The sequence below is a fragment of the Molothrus ater genome, chromosome 3 (genome assembly GCF_012460135.2).
Source record: "Molothrus ater isolate BHLD 08-10-18 breed brown headed cowbird chromosome 3, BPBGC_Mater_1.1, whole genome shotgun sequence".
Classification (NCBI taxonomy): Eukaryota; Metazoa; Chordata; class Aves; order Passeriformes; family Icteridae; genus Molothrus; species Molothrus ater.
In genome coordinates, this window is record NC_050480.2 from 43724008 (window position 1) to 43743935 (window position 19928).

At 38.4% G+C, this 19928-nt stretch overlaps 2 protein-coding genes across 2 annotated transcripts in view; one reads left to right on the top strand and one right to left on the bottom strand.

Moving 5' to 3' along the window:
* Positions 1-5668: 5668 nt before the first annotated feature.
* On the top strand, positions 5669-7476 carry LOC118684836 (cytochrome c oxidase assembly factor 6 homolog). Its single transcript, XM_036380011.1, has 2 exons — positions 5669-5924; positions 6960-7476. The coding sequence occupies exons 1-2, from the start codon at positions 5781-5783 to the stop codon at positions 7053-7055; spliced, it is 240 nt and encodes a 79-aa protein (XP_036235904.1). The 5' UTR covers positions 5669-5780; the 3' UTR covers positions 7056-7476.
* A 553-nt stretch (positions 7477-8029) lies between these two features.
* TARBP1 (TAR (HIV-1) RNA binding protein 1) overlaps positions 8030-19928 on the bottom strand; it is a 31943-nt gene continuing 20044 nt past the window's right edge. The window contains exons 18-30 of the mRNA XM_036380010.2: positions 18692-18891; positions 18471-18542; positions 17471-17591; positions 16551-16661; positions 15839-15988; positions 14605-14691; positions 13846-14042; positions 13257-13338; positions 11752-11923; positions 11316-11507; positions 10236-10360; positions 9623-9759; positions 8030-8409 (exon numbers count right to left, since the gene is read on the bottom strand). Coding sequence (XP_036235903.2) covers positions 8244-8409; positions 9623-9759; positions 10236-10360; positions 11316-11507; positions 11752-11923; positions 13257-13338; positions 13846-14042; positions 14605-14691; positions 15839-15988; positions 16551-16661; positions 17471-17591; positions 18471-18542; positions 18692-18891 — 1812 coding nt within the window. The 3' untranslated portion in view covers positions 8030-8243. The remainder of the gene's footprint in view (positions 8410-9622; positions 9760-10235; positions 10361-11315; positions 11508-11751; positions 11924-13256; positions 13339-13845; positions 14043-14604; positions 14692-15838; positions 15989-16550; positions 16662-17470; positions 17592-18470; positions 18543-18691; positions 18892-19928) is intronic.

Consider the following 19928-nt stretch of genomic DNA (forward strand, 5'->3'; position numbering starts at 1 on the left):
TCACTTCCTTTCTCTAGTACATAACATGTCACAGAAATTAAAGACATTTGAAAACTGAAGTCTGCTTGTAGAACAGGCAGATTTCCAGTTTCCCATCTAGCTCTCTTGCAAAAAGCTGAGCATCAACATTGCTGCAAAGCAAACTTGTCTCATCCTTGGCTGGCTTGGAGAATTGCTAAGCAGGAGCCAATTGAAGAGTGAGAATTAGTCAGTCTTCCCACCAGCGCCTGCTTTTCCCAAAATACTTCTTTTTCTGTTCTCTTCCTTTCTATTAACTGAACAAAAATTGAATTCTGGCATTAAAAACAAGTGTCTACAAATAATGTAAATTACTTCATCACCCTAAAGGAATCCAAAACCTGCAGTTTTTTGGCTTTTTCTTCACCATAATCACCACGCCTCAAGGTACCTACTGATTTTCAGACCACATTCCCCAGAGTATCCACTGATGTCCATGAGAGGCCACGAAGATAAGACAAGCCTTTGCTCAGCAGGCTTCAAATCACCAAACACAGGCCTGAGGAAGGTGAAGAACAACCATTTTGTCCTTTCTCCTCTGTCTCCATATCAGCCTGCACAGATGGTTCATCTTTCCCAGCCAAATCCCCTCCAGCACTACCTGACGAATACACACAGCCTGCCTCTGGTACACTCAGAGCTGCACAGAAAGCTGGGGCAGTGTCCCTGCCTCTGTCCCTGCTTCTGTCCCTCCCAGTGTCCCTCCCCTGGTGTCCCAAGCCCCAGTGTGCTGCATGCTCCAGGTTCCCATCACACTGGCACTCCCTAGTGCAGGGATACCCATCACAACACCCAGAAAAGAGAGTCTTCGGAAGAAATGGAGTTAAGAATCCCAACACACAGTCAGAAAAACAAACCCACGTGATAATTCACATCTTCTGAGGGATCTGGAGAACTAATCTGCTAGGATTACCCAACAAAAGCTGCAGTTTTCTTTCTCCTCATACACTCCTCCTTCTTTATTCATACATAAACCTAAATTTTTGCTAACTCATCTGAAGTTTAGGCATGCTATTGTGAAAAAGAAATCACAAAAGTAAAACACAGTGTGAAGTCTTTATGAAATAATGAAAAGAAGTGCTTTGCATAAGGCTGTAGAAAGTACAGTATACACTTCTTAAATGTTTCCAATCTAAGATTACTGTATGCAGTTAATGAGGCTTCTTTGCTTAATTTACTCCTTTTAATAATAAAACCAGGTACAATTAATCATTGTAATGACTTTGCTTTTTTATAATTATTTTCTTTCACCAAGCATAGCAAGGAACACTGTATAGCCGAAGAAGTCAGAGTTACATCCTTAATAGACATTTAAGAAGGAAGGTGGGAAGGAGGGAAAGAATCTAAATATATACCATATATCTCATCTATTGAACTACTCATTTTTTTAATTTTATAAAAAAATTCTTGTTATTCCATAATAGAAGAAAATGCCCCAGGCTACCTCAGGTAAGGTTTCTTTATAATTTCCAGCAAAATAAATAGTTAAACAAAGGGCTATATTGCTTAAAAAATTAATTTTTAAATTCAGTTCCCTGAAAATCTGTCATGCATAAGGATCATACATCAGAATATTTCAATGAAAGAAAAACAAATTTACTGAACTCCTTGTATAAGCACACAGCTACAGTACATCAAGGATTGCTTCTATTATTGGTCATGGGGACACCAATAACGTGCTAATTGCTTCCAAAGTAAAAGGAGAAATCATTATCGTTACAAATGAAGAATCTGCTGGGCAAATTTCAATTAAATCCGGGGTTAGCAAGGCTGTAGGTGAGGAGTGAGCTGTTAGGCATTAACTGGAAGGCAAAGCAGACATAATGCCCTATCCCAATTAGCAAGAGCAGGCACAAAAGAGCTTGAGAGCTGAACCACTGTATAAACACCACATGATTCACTTTAACACACTGCTGGCAAGAGTTTCAGTGGGAAACTGCCATCTCCTTCTTTAACATCTATCTCACTAACTGCTAAATGGAAATGTAACTCAAAGGCGTCAACTGTGGCAACCAGCACACCTAACAAATCTGGAATTTTTCCTCCCATCTTATAAATACTTAGAATTGGCCAACTAACAACAAAAAACCTCCACCCTCTTATAGACAGCAATTTAACCAAATGGAAATATTGCCATTAAAATTTCATTATCTGAATCGGTGTATTTTTTAATGCACTTTCTAAAACCATATCACTAAATTTCCTTAATATCCATTACATAGAGTTATTTACAATTGTCTCCAGTGACTACTTTTTGGGTTACAGGTCATTAAAGAATAAACTATTTATAACAAATATCCCAGATGTGCTATCTGGGCTTTGTGATTAATTATATATAATCACATTATCCCCTCTGTTTCATAAATGCAGTAACTAAACAACTTTACACACATCATAAATTTTGAAATCTAAAACACAACTGGCATTTCCTATTATTACATTCCATTATCACATGTTCCGGTCTCGAGACTTAACATTAATTTTCTTTTCAATATTAATGCTTGTAAAGCCTTGCTTCTCAAAAGCCTGAGTGCAAAAGGGTCCTAAGTGAGCTACAACACAAATTTACTTCTACATTCTTTGCAACATAAAAGCAACTGAAATTCTATTTTTGCAGTAACTTTAACTCACCTTAAACTCCTTGTTCTATTATTAGAAACAACTATATGACTACATTTCTGTCTCTTGCCTATCATAGTGTAGCAAAAAGAAGACATTTAAACAGATAGGCAGGGCAGAGAGCAAGGACAAGTGTTATACACCACACAGTGTACAGCAAAAGTCACATTCACATTACTCCAAAAGAGCATCCCTTCCAGTGAAAAATGCATATTTTATGATTGGCTTTTCACAAATATTAAAATGAATATTATATGTGTTATGTTAGAAAGTTATGCTGTATTAATTTGCTTAAGTAGTGTGTTAAATATAGTTTTAGGTTATGACATAATGTTAAAATAAAAACTATGCTATGTAAGATACTTTTTTTAAAGAAAGAACTCGAACTGAGATAGCAGCCACAGGACACCTAGATCTTTCAGAGAAAAAGAATTTATTGCTCCCTTATCAGAAGAAAAGAAATTCTCCCTGCTTTGCTCAGCTTCCTGACAGTGAAGACACTGTCAGGATTTAGAGGAAGAAGCTGACACTGCCCAGACAGAATCCTGTGTTTGAATGGAATTTATGCATCATGTATGGAGTGTATGAATATACAACAGGCTGTTGTTTTTAAGGGTTAATCCTCTGTGTGTCCTTTTTGGGGCTAATTTTGCCCCAGAAAAAGGTACCCGGATATCTGTAACTCTTTGTTTTTATTGTCCCATATTGTCCTAATCCAAATTGTCCAAATTATTATTACTCTAATTATATTGCTATTTTTATAACCATTTTATTATTATTAAACTTTTAACATTTTAAAAACAAGTGATTGGCATTTTTCACACTTCCAAAGGAATGGTTTGGGCATTTCAACAAACAAAATCCCCTCCAGATCTGGCTGGTTTACGAGAGGGCTCTGCTGAAGAAGTGCAAATCTTTGTCTCTCTCCTACAACAGCTTTCATGCACCACGATGGGTGAGCCACCTGCAAGGAGAACCAGGAAAGGATGCCCACCTCCCAGCCAGAATCATTACCAGGTGCTGAGGAGAAAAGCCAGCTGAAGGTGGGTTGACAGCTACAGCCACCCCCTGAACAGGCTGCTGGGTGGCCTCACACACCAGACAGAGCATCAGCTACAGCAAACTCCCAGGAAAGCTGCCGGACATTCTGGGAGCTGCCAAGGGCTCAGCAGCTGGCAGAGTTAGGCTCTTCCCAGCTGCCCAAATGTCACCTTTCCCAAAACTGCACTATGTTACTATGGGAACGTGTGCCACAGCTTTCAAAACTGAAAAACTGGTCCACGTTTCCAGGTGGAATTGATGCATAAAAGGAGACCGCCAATTCTTCGGCATGCAGGAAATGCCACCGAGTCCCAAATGAGATAATGAAAGAGCGTGTGCCTCTGGAGGCTCTATGGCAGTGCTCACCACCTCGCTCACCACCTGGCTGCCCCCAGGCTTCTCTTGCTCTTTTACCACCATGACTAGGGTACATTTTTCTTTCACTTTCAGCTTGACTCCATGACAGAGTCCATTCCAAGAAACCTTTCTAGAGTGGTTTGTGCAGGCTGAATGAAATCAATGGACCAGCTCTCAGGAGGAACCCTGCTGCAAGGAAAACTGTCAAAAATGCATTATATGTATACGCTATCTTTATCAGCCTTCCACCCAGTCACTACCTTACTGTCATGCTATTTAAAGCACGGCAAATTTCCAGTGCCGTAAGTGCTCTCAGATGTTTTTTCCCCCTAATTAATTAAATTAACAAAGCCTGAAGTAGCTCAGAGCACTTGCCATTGCTCAGCATTACTGGAACTTGCATTCTAACTCCTATGAGTTGGCTTCATGAATACCACATGGAAACCGGTCCGGCCCCAAACATTTTACACCGTGATTTTATCCAGCTGTCTTTCTCATGCGTCAAAAAGGAAAGCAGAGACACTTCGTTTCTCTGAGCGGACAATCCACTAGGGCACTGCACGGGACTCAAGAGAAGTACAGCTGCTTATCGTGCGCTGCACAACAGAGGGCGACACCGGAAAGAAATTAACTACAGAAAAGCACATCAGGCAACTGATACTGTTTTGCGGAGATAAACAAAACTTTACAACTTTTGTGAAAGTTGGAAAACCGGTATGTTTATTACAGGGCTGGACGCGTGTGGGAATTGTTCTCTTAAAATGACATGCGTACTTCTGGGAACTATAGGTCTTTTTTTCTCTCTCTCTCAAATACCTATGCCTACAATTTTGCAATAGGTTCATACATATTCATTTTTAGGAATTCTGCGCGACATTTGTCGCTAGTTCTTCTTTATCAGAAAGAATTCCTAGGTCAGGTTGACGTGCTTTCACAGAGTCTTTTTGTCTTTCACTATTACTGGTGTCACTTTCTGGGGCTTTCTTCACTCGAGAGTGATTGATCTAGGCATTCTGCTTCTTGATCTTGATTGCCGTGAAGGTGGTGAGAAGCACCTGGAACGGTCCCTCTTACTGTGGTTTTAGAGTGTTCTCTGTAAGAGACTTAACATATACATAATCTCTAGGCTGTATGTTATGTACTGGCTCATCTAACTTTCTGCTCTGAGTTCCAGCTACGTGGTTTTTCAATTTCTCTGAGCTGTTTGCTTAAAGCCACCATGTAGGTGGCCAGTGTTACTTCTTAAAGTGGGTGGACATTCTCTTTTGTATTCTATATGGTGTTCCAAAAAGCATTTCAAAAGGACTCAGCTTTTCTTTAGCTTTGAGGTTCGAATTCGCACTAGTGCTAGTGGAAGAGCTTGGGCCAGGGTAGATTAACTTCTTGCCCGAGTCTTACAATCTGCTGCTTAATCATCAAATGATTTATTTTCTTCAAATGATTCATTTTCTCCGAGCATCTTCTGCGACCGAGAGGCTACAGCAGCCCTGGCGGGGCCGGGACCGGGGAGAGCCCAGCGGCCGGGAGTTCCGTGCCGGCACCGCGGGGCGGGACCGGCGGCGGGGCGGGACACGCCGGGGAAAGGGCGGGGATCGCTTCCGGAGCGCGACCTTGGCGGGCGGGCGGGTGAGTGCGAGGCTGTGCGGAGCTGTCCCCGGCTGTCCCAGCGGCGGCGGCGGCGGCAGCGCCTTCCCCCGCAGACGCGGCACGGCCACGCTCGGACAGCGGCCTCGGTGTGTCCAGGGATGGCGGCGCCGACGAAGGCGGAGAGGAAGGCGTGCTGGGGGGCCCGGGACGAGTTCTGGCAGTGCCTGGACAGCCACGGGGATGACGCCGCCAAGTGCGAGAAGCTGCGCCGGGCCTTCGAGTCGCGCTGCCCGCAGCAGTGGGTGAGCTCCGGGCAGTGGGATGCTCCGTGGGGATGGCAGCTCCAGCTGCCCGCAGTGCCCAGCCCGGGCAGCCTGGGCTTGCCGTGCTGCCAGGCGGAGCTTGGTTCGCACACTTCTGGCTGGCCGGGAAAGGACGGCTGACTGGTCCGGGAACTAAGAGAAGCAGTGTTAAGGGTATAATACAAAGAGAAAGGAAAATACTGTCTCAAACTTCCAGATAAACACAGAGGGTTATTGTTTTAATTAAAAAAAAAAAAAAGTTTTAGAAGATATTTGAAAGCTTGTAGAAGTATGCAGAAATTCCTGTTTAAAGGCCAGTGCAGAAGGGAGCTGCCACGCAGGCTGTGCAGTGCATGGCATTTTAAGACTGGCATCTAATACCTTGTGCATAAAAATACCTTTTTTTCCTGCAGTGTAATTTCACAGTAAGGTATCTGCCTGCAATGTAATCCATTCATGTTGTGTTTTTTAGTTTCCTGAGCTCAAGCTGTAATTCGTTTTTAATAGGCACTGCCCTTTGGTACCAGTGGTGTTTGAGGGTCTGAACAGTTCCTGTTGCAGGTAGTAGACTGAAGGCAGCTAAAAAGCCTGAGTACCTTCACAGCTGCTGCGCTGACACTTTGAACAGTGCATTTCTGGTGTTTGTTATCTCTAGGGATGATGGTCTCATCTGCAGGGCTTTGCACATCAGTGGTTCTAGACACAACTCAGAGGTTATGCAGGCTGTGATACCATAGAAAAGCTGCTCGACTTACATTTGCATCACAAATAATTTTTGTTCAGAGCAGGGAAAAGAGAAAAGCATGTAAGATCCTTATGAAGTAACAGGTGGTGAACTTAAAAAACCAGAAGTTTGATTTCAAAATGGTAAAGAACTCCCAAAAATGAACCACGCCACTCTTTAGTCTTCAACAGAAGAAACTCCTAACTAGTGCATTAAAATCCTCATTCAGTTCAGTGATCAAAGACTGCTTACACAAAACCCTTTCCTCTTGCTACTTTCTTATAATGAACATTGTTTCTCTTTTTAAACAGGTTAAACACTTTGACAAAAGAAGAGACTTTTTAAAATATAAAAAGAAGCTTGAAACAGAAGGATATAGTCCTCCAGAAGCTGCTGGAAAGTCTTAGGAACTCTGCTCTCAAATCAAGTCAGACTAACTATAGGAGGAAGAAGCCAGAGAAAGCAACAGAAGCTGCTTGAGTGCAAGAACTGCTAATGTAGCAGTCTCCCTGAAATGCAGACTGCTCTTGTTGCCAGGTCTCACATGTCTGCTAGAAAAGGGGTCATGGACAGCTTTTTGATGAGTTTAAGTCAAAGAAATATGGTGCAAGGCTGTTCACAGATTTAAGGGTTTGAATGTATAATTAGTAAAATTGTTTCACAGGAATAAGTGATTATTTAATACTGCAATGTACATATTCTAAAGAGAAAATGAAATTGTTTTTCTGTAAGTGACCCACCCTCTTCCTAAATTAAAAAAGTCCATTCCAACTTGCCTTTTTTGTCAAAAACAGTGGGTTGTATAATAAAATTTGTATTTGTCATTTACCAAGTATTTCAAAGTGTTTTAAAATACAGTTTAAGTCAGATATTAACTTATACAACAATGGTAATTAGAAGACCTAAAGCATCCTGTGCATATGATATGTAACTCACTGTTTAGAGGATGCTCTTTTTCTTTAAGCAATAGGAATTTTTACACTGGTGATAGGTTTTCAGTCAGTATCTCTACTAGAATTATGTCCATTATATATGACAATTCTCACATTATGGCCTTTTGTAGAATTGGATTTACCTTAGTGATGCAGCTTTATTTAAAGGTACAGACTGATTACAGCAGGATTAATACTTGTGACTGTAGAAGGCATTTAAACAAGGAGCAGGATTGAATGTAATTATGTAAGTGGAGTTACCTTCCAAAAATCATATAACCTAGTATATCTAGGTGCTGGAATCATTGAATACTACGCTTAAAGGTACAACTTCAATTTCAAGCACAGTCAGCACAACTGAAGTTCCTGCAGTAAAAATCCTGTGTTCTGAATTCAAGATTGTCCACAGTACTGTGCTGACATTCAGCAGAAAAAAACACACACACCACTTGCAATATAAATAGTATTTATTTCCAATACAACAATTTAAGGAGGTAAAGTATTAAGGCATTTAAAAGTCACTCTGAACACTGGAGAGAACAGAACATGCAAAGTTAAGAATCCTCGTTCACCCTGAGTTTGTATCTCATCTATCCAGAACTTCACGTGGTAGCACCGTAGGAAGCCATCCAGCTGTACAGTAAGGCACCAGACTCTGGGCAGTCATTGCTGCTGTTTTTGCTTGATCACTTGTTGTCTTGTGTACTCCCAGATCAGCAGAGCCCCGCTCACATGGACATTGAGGGACCGGATAATGCCCTGCTGAGGAATTTCCACACAGACATCCAGGTGGTGAATCAAGTTGGCTGGGATTCCCTCATGTTCGTTTCTAGGGAAGAAGAAACAGTAACTCGTATTTGAGAGAGGGCATGTGTGTTCCAGAAAGCAAAAAATACAAATGTCAAAACAGCATCCAAACACCTCTTGACAAATGCCACATCTGCCTACGGGGTAAGGCACAATTTCTTGTCACTTCTGATGACAAGAAATTGCTTAAAAACAGTAATACATTACAAAGAAAACATGGAGAGAGCTGACTTAACTTTTGATGTAAAAAACCTGGTGGAAGACTCAGTTTTCAGTTCACTGGTCAAGCAATAGCTGAGCACCCAGCATAAAGACTCTCTGCTTTTGTTTTTTAGTGAAATCAACATAGTATGAAGCTGCTGGCACAGCAGGAAAATTCAACTGCCCACTTTACATTCCAGTCTTGGCACAAAGGAATGTCCAAACTGAGCACACCAGAGAATACTGAAGTTTGCTGGTAATTAAAACTGTTATTTTTAATTAGAATAGAACAAAGTGATTATGAGCGCTCCATTCTGAAGACAAGCTACATGTAAAAAAGTTGGAAAAAAATCTTTGTCCTAAGAGGATAGCCAGGCCCTTCTTCCTGGTCTCACTCAGTAGCCCTGCAATGCCAGGAGCTTTCTCACTGCTATGTGCTTTACTGCAGATTTCTTTTGAATAGCCTCCCCGCCTTTGTATCACATCTGAGGCTTGTCTGCTTATACAACCTGAGAACTGCTTTTCTCTGAAGTTGTCCCATGTTCTGCTTGTACTGCAAAAACTTGCTACTTCACCTTGTGCCTCTCATCCTGACCTTTTAAATCACCTCCCAGCCATGCACAGTCAGTCTGCTCCAGCCCTCCTCACCAAGCTCAGCAGAACAAACGCAGCCTCCTCCTCCTCACTGAGCTCACAACCCACAGCCCACACAGACAGGGCCCCACACAACTAAACTGAACAGATGGTGTCTTCAGCACTCCCAGAAAAATACAACCCATGCTGTTGTTACCTTCACCCCTTATTAAAAGGTGGTACAGTGTATGCATAGGTTATTTAATATGAGAAGGGTCATTCAGTAGATAGCAATTCTTGGTGGTCTTTGGCACACAAAGCCAAGGACTGCTCTTTCCATGATCATTTCCCATTCCAGAATCACCTTCACCGGTGTCACTTGGTTTTCATGTGATAAAACTCTGACTAGAGAAAGGGATGGACTGCAAGAGGTGGGTTTACAAAACAGTGTGTGCTCTTACCCCAGCAATAATAGTGATTTCTCTGGGAAGCAATATTCTGTAAGATCAAAACTTTTAGCTGTTTGCTCCACACCAATAATAGTGTAGCCTTCTGTTTTTTTCTGCTGTAAATAATCAACAAGCTGAGATGGTTTCACCTGTGCATTAAAAGTAGAGAGAAATATGAAAATATATAAATATCACCTTTTGTAAACCTCTGAAATTGTTGTAAAAAAAACAAAAAACAATTTACTTGGACACTTTTTAAGATAAATGACTTTCATCCCCAAAGACTCTGTCCATATAAATAGCTTAACATTTTAAAAGCTCTTCAGCAGTAGCACAAAAAGTTAATGGCAAAAATACCCCCACCAATACAATGAAGAAAGATGTAACAATTACAACTCACATAATCAGTTCACCGCAGCAATAAGAAATTGCAAATATTTTCTAAATTCTTTTTTATAAGTTTGACCCCAAACATGCAAGATTAAGTGTCAGAGATAACAGCAGGAGCTTCCATTAAACAAAAAGATATTTTTTTCAAGATAAAAAATGTAAGGCTCTGAACTATGCATCTGACAAACTGAAGATTCTGAGCACATTTTTTAGCTATTAAAACATTTCCATTCACCTCGACAAGGGGGAGCCACTGCTCTGCAGAAACACTCAGATGCTGAAACTGCTTATCCTGTACATAATGAAGACTGCCAACAACTAGTGCAGATGCCCCAAATATTTCACTTGTACGACATAAACCTACAAAAACAAGAAATAAAGTGATTATTGTGTAGAAAATGAACACCAAGCCAGAACACCGAGTGAAAATGACAGAGAATGCAAATGAGAAATGGCTACTTTAGTCATCTATTTTTAATTAGTTTCAGGTCTTCCAAGCCACACCTTGTTCCATATAAATTACCGGAAAAAAAGTGTTTCGTAATTTAGCAGAAAGATAAAAATTAGAAAAGTGCTGTGTCTTGACAACATGCTTTTACAATACTAATTATACAAAGTAAGGAGTCAAGTGTCCAAGCCTTAGCAAGGATGGATGGTTTGACACATCCACACACATGTTAAATGACAGAGGATGACACATCACAGCATTACAGTGCAGACAGCAATAGCCTGTGGGCTTTTCATTACTCACTGCAGTTACTGAAACTGCTAACATCGAACACAAATGGCAATAAAGTATTTGCAGGATTTATTATGTCACAGCTGACACATTGTGAAGGCAGTTCTTAATGGGGAAATGGGACCCTGCTGTCCAACAGACATGAGAATCTTGTACGTTTACAAGATTTGATTTAATTGTTACAGAAAAAAATGCAAAAGCAAATAATTTCTTCTAATTGCATACACAGTTGAAAAACTCAACTGTAGCAAATACAGAATTAGCAAGAAACTGAGCATGTTTGTTTAAAAACAGTAATACATTACAAAGAAAACATGGAGAGAGCTGACTTAACTTAGTAGCAAAATTCTACTTAGTTAATGCATGCTATGTGCAAGTTCTTTTTTTTTTTCCTTAAAATGTAACTGTAGAAGGCCCCTTTCTTTGGCTACCAGTTTCTTTTAGGATAATGATCTATTCTTCTGAGCAGTACTTAAATAATTTTCTAATTATCAACATAAAATGAAATTAACTTCTATTCTCTAAGTGTGCTCCAAGGTCTAAAATAGAAGTTTGACTATGTGCAATCAACCTTACCTCCTAAATTGGTAGGTTTATCAATAAGTGAAGCCACCACAATCAATCTGCTGTTTGATTTGCCAAGTTTAGCAGCACGATCCTGAAATGCCATTTCCAAGTCTAAACTAGGAGTACTGTTCTTCCAGGGTATAATCTTCTTCTGAACATCAGTCCACTCTGTCTGGCTGTCTGCTTCAGCCAAATGTGAACCTGTAACAATAAACTGTATGTTCATATGGATATGCAAGTGGGAGTGAAACTAGTGCTTCAATAAAGAAGATAATCCAAATGGTAATACTCGAGATTCATGATCTACTGTTATTTTATGGGACATGTTCTGCTCACATAGATGCAAGTTTACTTCAGCTGAAAACCAGAGGTCAGACTGAATACAGATGTACACACAGCTACCCCATACAAATAATTAAATTACTACAGATTGGCTATATGTTACCCATGTCTTGCTGAGCCCAGTCACTTGGTTTCAGCTCACGAAGCTCCGTTCGGGAGTGGCACCACTGAAACGCTGCTGGCAAAGGAATGTCAGTGAATCTGCCAAATCTAGAGAGGGAGATCCATTCATCCTCAGCCAGTTCCGAAAGGCGGGGAAGAATGTAAAATATTGTCTGCAATGGAACACAGTGTTATCAGCAAGGAGTCACTAAAGCAAACAAAAATAGATAATTAATGGAACATGTCTACTATCTAGCCTCCTGTGTGTCAATACTTGTTTTTTCTTGGTACTTAATACAGCTTACCAGTATATCTCTCAATATTCATAACCTTACTTATAGTGCTATCCAAAACTTCCATAAATCTAGACTTATTGTCTAACTAAACTTTTCCTGAGGATCTGCACTGATTACTGTACTGAAATTCTAGAATTCCAAAGAATTAACACTATGCTTCTCAGCACAAGGGTCTAGAGAAAATCTTGTATGTGTAACACTGAAGAGTTGCCAAACACTCTTAGAACTTTCTAGTAAAGGATGCGAATTTATTTAATGTCAAAAGAAAAACAGTTGAAAGCATTAAGATCTAATGGTAAAATCCAGCTCAGCACAACCAATACATCTAGCTAACCACGATTTATCAAGGAGGAAAAAGCACACATTCCAAGGGAAAGACTGAGTAAGTCAAAGAATTTAAAACCCAGATTTTGTTTATCCGAATGTGCCCTTCAAGACAAAGGTGAAGATGCACCCTGAATACATTTAAATGCTTCACAATATTAGTCTTGCTTTGTTGGGTTTTTTTTCCTCCTGTTAAGGACTTTTACTTTCAACTGTTTAGGATATTTGTGTTCACAAAAATATTTCACAGAACAACAGTTAAAAGAAGAAAAAATTTCTTCTGTCAAAGATGGCACTGTTTCTGCAAAAACATATACCCCATTCATATCCATGAATATCCTGTATTTTGACCTTAGTTCTTCTGTCTCTTCTATTGATCTGCACCCTTATTTTTGCCTTCCTTCCATTTTCAATGATGAAAACGTTTATTCAGCTGTTAGTTATTTGAGCTGTATCAAAAAAGGTGGCTGAAAAAGGTGCTCTGGAAGTGATGTATCTCTACCCCATTTGCATCAAACATTCCAGCTAAGTAACCTCAAGTAACTTCTGGAAACAGATGCCTTAAAAATCCTAATAAACTACCTCAACTAAGTAGATGCTCTTCAGTTACTAGAATGAACCTTTCCAGTCACAAATATAAAACCTGATTAATTCCCACAGATAGGCACATTCATCACCCATATCTCTTCCTAACTGACCTGGGTTTTTAACACAGTATCAAGTAGGAAAACTAAGATGCAATCTCAGTCTAAAGCCCATCACAATCTGGGTGAAGTAATTTTTTGGGGGTTTAAATGAATAATAGTTGATAATTTCATCCCACATTAGGAGATACCAAAAAAGATAAAAATACAATTGCAAAACTAGACAAATAGTGTGGTCTTGCCTCTAGACTATAATCCTCAACTGGATGAAATGTTGCAAAGAAGAAGTGATCTTGGATTCGCTGCCAGTTCCTTCTGGCATTCCTGCAAGTGCAGAAAGTAATGTAAGATACATTTAAAAAGCAAGGTAAATTAAATTTAAAAATTCAATCATAAAATTGGCATAAGGGAACCTAATTTATTTACTGTATCCTGTACAGGAAAGAAAATACTTCAACAATTAAGTAAGGGCCCATTTTTAAAAAATTACAGCATTCAGAAAATAAGCTTTACTCATGTTTCAAGAAAGGCCCAAAAGAAAGACACGTCTCCAAATTCTATTATCAAAAGGAGTGAGTTTGGCAAGAAGTATCCCATGGAAATTGGATACTAGCCTATGGTTCAGTGTCAGATTTTAGCTGGTAAAAAAAACCAACTAAGTCAAGACTCTTCCCTTTGCTGCTTTTTTTCCGTATCATCTCTCCCCATACCAACTTCTTTTTAAATAGTAATAAAAACCCCCATAAAAATTATCCAGTGCCAATTTAGAAAATGTAACTTGCTGCAAATGGCTCAGAAGAACAATGTTAAGCCGTAAACAATGTTACTAACCCTGTGCCATGCATGTTTTCCACTTGTTGAAGGCTAGATTCAATAACTGGTGTCAGAGCTTCAAATTCTTCCACATGCAGCATTCTGCACATAGCCCAGATTTTTTTAAGGGCAATTAATGCATAAAGTCGAACGCTGAAATTATGGCTGAAACACCACTGCAGAACAACTATGAGGGCTTTCTTCAAAGCTGGCTTCTAAAGAAACAAAGACAAAGAAGCTTCTTTCATGTTAAGTTTTAATGTACAGTTCAGAAGTTATGAGTGGCCCAAGAAAAAGTTCCTCAAAAGATATCCTTTTGGAAATCACAAAGCTTTAAAATTATATTAATTTCCTTCTTTCCATCTCATCAGGACAAAACCTACAGCCTCACTTGTTCTTTGAAAAGGTATTCATTTGCTCTAAAAATCATTATTCTGCCTACAAGGAAACCTCTACTTACTTCTGATTAAAAGAGCAGCAAGAACAACAAACCCAGGGGCATCCACATGTTTATGTAAAACTGGGGTAGCTATTCTAGAAAAGTTCACAGGTAATCAGGCTCTATGTATCCAGAATACCTGCCAAGTTAGCTAATTTTCCAAAGTCCAATATTTTACAGAGGTGACAGGAAGAGTTGGTGTTTTGCATAACAAAGATACCTTATTAGGAAGTAGGTATTGAAGAGATACTTAAACATTTTGGCAGTCTATTTTCAATTCAGAACTCTGTATAAGCACTGGAAGTGAATAAAGAATGAACATTCTTTGAGAAATGTACCTTCTCTGGGGTATTTTGAAGAATGATGTCAAAGTGGGCCAACACTGATAAAAATGTGCAGATGCTTTTTTTAAGCTTTTCTTCATCCTAAAGTAAAAGTATGTAGTACATAAAAAAGAATGTAACAAGAGATATGCATATGTAAAATGGTTTTATACTGTATGCATTTTCACACCATGTTCTGCACATGCAATAATAATGACACTATTAAAAATCTACTTGTTTCCACAGCCAAATTTCTGATGATACAAGGTCAATATTATTAGGATTTAATTCTTCCTACCACGTTATTTGCTTTTTCTTAATACATCAATCAGAATGAAGTATATAGTGGTATAAGTGAGCTAAAATTCAATCCAAGTTCACTGTATTCCCCCAGGAATGCAAAAGATCAGCACCATTCCAACAGCCTCTTGCCTGGGGCTCCCACTACCCAGAGCTCAATCTGCAGCTCACACTGCAGTTGCACATGGAGCCACCTGCACTAAATGTATTCCTCAACACCAGGAGAGCCTCTGAAAATGCAATCTGTATTCCTTTCTCATAAATCTATGTGTTTTCTGCCTGCCCTGATGGTTTGAATGGGCCCACTGTGATAGTACATTTGTTATTATCAGCATGAAATCACTTTGATCCAACAAATTATCATCTGCTAAAAGGACAGCAATTCCAACAGCCTGAGCTTTTGGAAGGAACTCTGAAACAGTCAGCTCTCCTCAGTCAACCCTTTCACAACTTTTGGGTATCATCACTCAAACCCTGCTCCAGTTCTAAAATCTCATTACAGAACTCCACCCTGAGAGAAGTCCATATTAGAAGCTGTAAATTGAATATGTGTTATACAAGTCATGTTCTCACTGACAAAGAATATGGGACAAAAAAGACAAAGGTGGGCTGTGGAAACCACAAGTAACTTAGACCTCCAGACCCAGGATCTACAGTGTCCACGTGGTCCTGATGGCTCTTATATTGGACTAGTCTTGGCTCACTAAGCCAGCTCCACTCTGCCCAGAATAAAACATCATAAAAGGAAATCTCTCAACAGGAAGAACTGACTTTTCTTTGGCCAATTTTAGGTGTCTCAGATTATTGCTCAGACTCACAAGCTAAACTGCTCAGCAGCCCTCTGCTTTTAAAGGAACACTGGAACACACAAAAAGTAGGGTATGAGGTTGCAAACTGTACCCTCTTTGTTCAAATTACTCTCCAAATGAATGCCAAAGGTCTTACTTACATAGCAAAAGCAATCCCAGAATTTATCAAGGAATTGGGGATATTTATGTAGAGTCAAGATAACAATCCATTCTATGAAGTATTTCACAGATGCCTGATTATTACTGAATCCAGCCTGAAAAACTCTGTCAAGAGTTCCACTCAAAAAATTCTGAGAAAACAAAAACAGGCAATGCTTTAGTATATTACTAGAGTTATTTCCATGAAGAAAAATAAATTAAAGAACATTCTCACCTTCATCAAAATATTAGCTAAATTTTTCAAGATGCAAATTAAAACATCTTAAAACTATCTAATTTCTTTATTATACTTTGCAAATATTTTCTTATGAAGCAGCATTTGATGAAAGTAACACTTGCCAATTTCTTGACTGTTCATAAACTAGCAACGTTTTTACTAAATGAAAAGCTTTCAATCAGATAGTCAGCACAAACATTTAGTTAGCTTTAACAGGAACAATCTGGCCTCCTAAAACTCACAAATCTAAGAATCAGTTTGCAATGTCCTCTAGAAATGCATGATAAATCCATGACTTCAGACAAAGAATTAAACTACACAAAATTTCTACAACACAGAACTTCCACATCAGCCACAGGTTACATGCCTTTTATACCCTGATGTAATTTAACATATGCAGCTTGCATGACACCAAATTAGGTCTTGAAAGTAGGTACGTATTTATTTATTTAAAAATTAATTGTAAAAAGCAATACCTGGTTAAGCTTTGGGAGAAGAACGAGGAGTGTCTGCCACACCCGGTTTTTAATTCTATGCTGCAAAGAGTTTGCATAATAGCGTGTTCTAGACCTAGATACCAGCTCATCCTGAAAGAGAATTAAAAGGTTTATTGCCTATTCTTCCTTTAGATTTGAATACATGTAAATACACTTTTCTGTACTAAGAAAGCAGCATCTACTACACAGCTAGGATCAGCACTGAACATAAGCTTAGGAAAATATATTTACCTAATTTATTAAGAATTAAATTCTGAAGCTTATACAATAAAGTAAACAAATAGCTACTAAAGCTCACTTTTCCCCGCTTGGTGAGGAACACATCTCACAACACAAATATTAATCATTTCTCTGCAGTACTTAATTGAGAGGAATGAGGGACCCACACATTCCTAGTTCTTCAGGCAAAAGCAGGATTCAACAGTACCAGAATGTATGGGTGATGTTCTAATAGCAGCTGCAGTAATTTTGACTTCAGACTCCTGCCAATGCATAAGTAGCTACGATAGAAACAAAAACTGGACCCCAACTTCTCCATCATTTCTATATATAAAGGTATTCTATGGAGACAGTAGCTCTCTCAATTTAAGAGGTAGTCTGCAATAGTTTAAGTGAAATGCAGTGCTTCAGAATGCAGCCTAAAGGAAGATTCTTAATGGAACACTGGTTACAATTTGGATAATGTTCCAGGAAGCCAAAATAAAAAAGTGAAATAACTGCAAAAGGCAATTTTTATTTGTTCTGGTTGAATTAACTTCTGTCTCATAACAAAGAAAAGCATATTACTTGGCAAATCTAGAGTCTACACAAACAACCATAAATGCATCCTGGCAACGGTAAATATTTTGCATTTTACTAGTTGTACTAACAGTGCATTTATATACCAAGAGAAATTTTACCTTATCAAGTAGTTTGATGAAAATGTCTTCCATAAACCTCTTATGCAAGATATTTGTTCCATCCAACAAGCACAGAAATTTAACAGCACAAATGCGAACAAAGTGATCATCTCGATTTGTACTGTAAAATATTAATAAAAATAAAAAACAAACTCTACTTGTTTAGACATAAAGATAATTCCTAAACTATAAAAAAGCACCAAATATCATCTGGAACATACAGCCATCAAATTGTCTACAGCGAGACAACATGAAAATACCCAGAACTGGCATTTTAAAATCTGTTCATCACTGGTGATGAAAAAATTAGTGAGTTCAAAACCTGACCCCCTGACCCTGAGTCTATCTAGAGTTCTTAAGTAACATCTTGGTGTTTAAAAAACTTTTCTATAGAAAAAGCTGCATCAGAAAGTTTTTTAAATTTTGTGCCTGTAAACTGTAATCTTCTAACAACTAATTTATGCTTACAGTTTGGTCAAATATCTAGTCCCAAACAACACTTAATTCCTATTAGCTAAGTACAAGCATCCAGAATAATTCATGGCAAGAGTAAAATTAATGACATTATAGGCTGTGACAGCTGCAGAGCATCACAAGAAAATACATGATTACCAAAAAAGCTCTTGGAGAAAATACAGAGTAGTGAACTTTTGCAGCAGATTATTTTTAGAAGTTCAGGTTTTATAAACCACTAACATTTCTGAAAACAAGGTGAAATAACTTTTTCTCTGAATTTCTTCCACTGAATAAAAATGGGAGTGAAACTATAAAAAACAGTTTGTATTTGAATTATGAATATAATGTGATATACAACCCTTTCCCAGTCTTTTAAAAGGTTATGAATATATTCCTTGTGAGTCCTTTCAACCCATGATATCCTATGACTGTATGATAAGCAGCTGACTTCAAAATCAGCATCTTTACTCTCAGAGCCAAAGACAACCAGGACAAAGACGCAGTTCACACCAAATACTGTAAGATGTATCCTCAAAAGCATTACCTTTCTGTAACAACATTTGCTGCACATTTTTCTCCAAGGTTTTCTATGAAGGCATGCACATCCTGAATGTGTCTTCAGAGATGAAAGAAGACATAGCAACAAAATTAGCAGAGTAACATACAAAATCTGTTTTCAGTTTTTCAATAGTCATCTCAAAGTTGAAAAGAAAAAAAAACCACACAAAATTTAAAAATAGAAATCACAAGTATGTTTTTGTATACCTTTGATCTTTCCTAAATACAGTTCCAAAGACACAAGCCTCAGTGATAAGTTCACTATAATTTCCAGCATTTAAGAAAGCATTTGTCAAGGCACTTCTCTCATCAACAGTGGGAAATATCCAAGACTGACAACAATGACTAAGGACTACATTGAAGACTCCAGTCTTTGTAGTGGACAGATCTATGAGCTTGAAAATTATCTGAAAATAAGAAATAAAAGATTCAAAATCTAGTTTTCAGAAGTGCCAGATCTATTAGAATAAAATTGCAGTGATATTATTTTAATAGGTCTCATGGTCTTTTGCATCCTATCTCTGCTCAGGTAAATGCTGTCTTCAATCTGTTTATAATTCCCTGATATAAGAGCAGGTGAATGGGCAACAATTGGCCCAGTATATACTTATAAACCAGAACTGATCTTTGCTTAAACAGATAAAATGCCAGATGCTTTAATCAAATCTCCTGGTAAGTGGAACAAATGAGCCAGGGCTTACTTCATGAGAACAAACCTAGTGTTTTAATCAATCCTTATACCAATTTACAAAAAATAATTAAACATAAAGCAAAATTTCTTATATAAGTTGCCATATCACTAGTTCTGTTCTTTAAGAAGGATTACATTCATGTCAAAGTTCATATTTAAGTTAAAGTGCAAAAGTGTCTTTGTACCATTTATTTTTTGTTTTTAAGGAGGGCATATTTATGATATTTGAAACTGCTATCTAAAGCTTCTCCAAAAAGAAAAACAAGAAAAACAAAACAAAACAAGAAAAATGGCCCCAAAACATTTCTTTCCCTTCCTTAGGGTAAGTGCAAGAGTAAATTTCACATACAAAGTAAATTTTGTTTCTAAGAAATTGCAAGCATCTGGGAGAGGGCGGGGAGACACAGAATGAACAGGTAAGGCTTTCTAAGAATTCCTTTTTAGACATCAGTTAGAGTTGTCCATGAAAATCGTTTTTCAGAAGGTGTAACAGCTCCTAATAAACAAAGCTGCTTTGCTTCCCTGCACTTCCCAAAATGACAGTTTTGATAATGTGAAAATTCTTTGTCAGTAATGCTGGTTTCATAGAGAAAGTTGTTCTGAATTGTTAAGCATTAAAGCACCAAGAAGCTCACGAAGAACTTAAAACTGAAATACTGCAATGCAGTCTGGAGGAACACTTGCTGGAAAGAAAGCTCTCCCCTAGTAGCATATAAGGTTTTTACCAAGATTTCAAACCTATTTTCCAGTGCA

Excerpts from the sequence above, each read along its gene's own strand:
- LOC118684836 (XM_036380011.1), top strand. The coding sequence starts at position 5,781 with ATGGCGGCGCCGACGAAGGCGGAGAGGAAGGCGTGCTGGGGGGCCCGG. Across the intron at positions 5,925-6,959 it reads CGCGCTGCCCGCAGCAGTGG|GTTAAACACTTTGACAAAAG; the intron begins GTGAGCTCCGGG and ends CTTTTTAAACAG.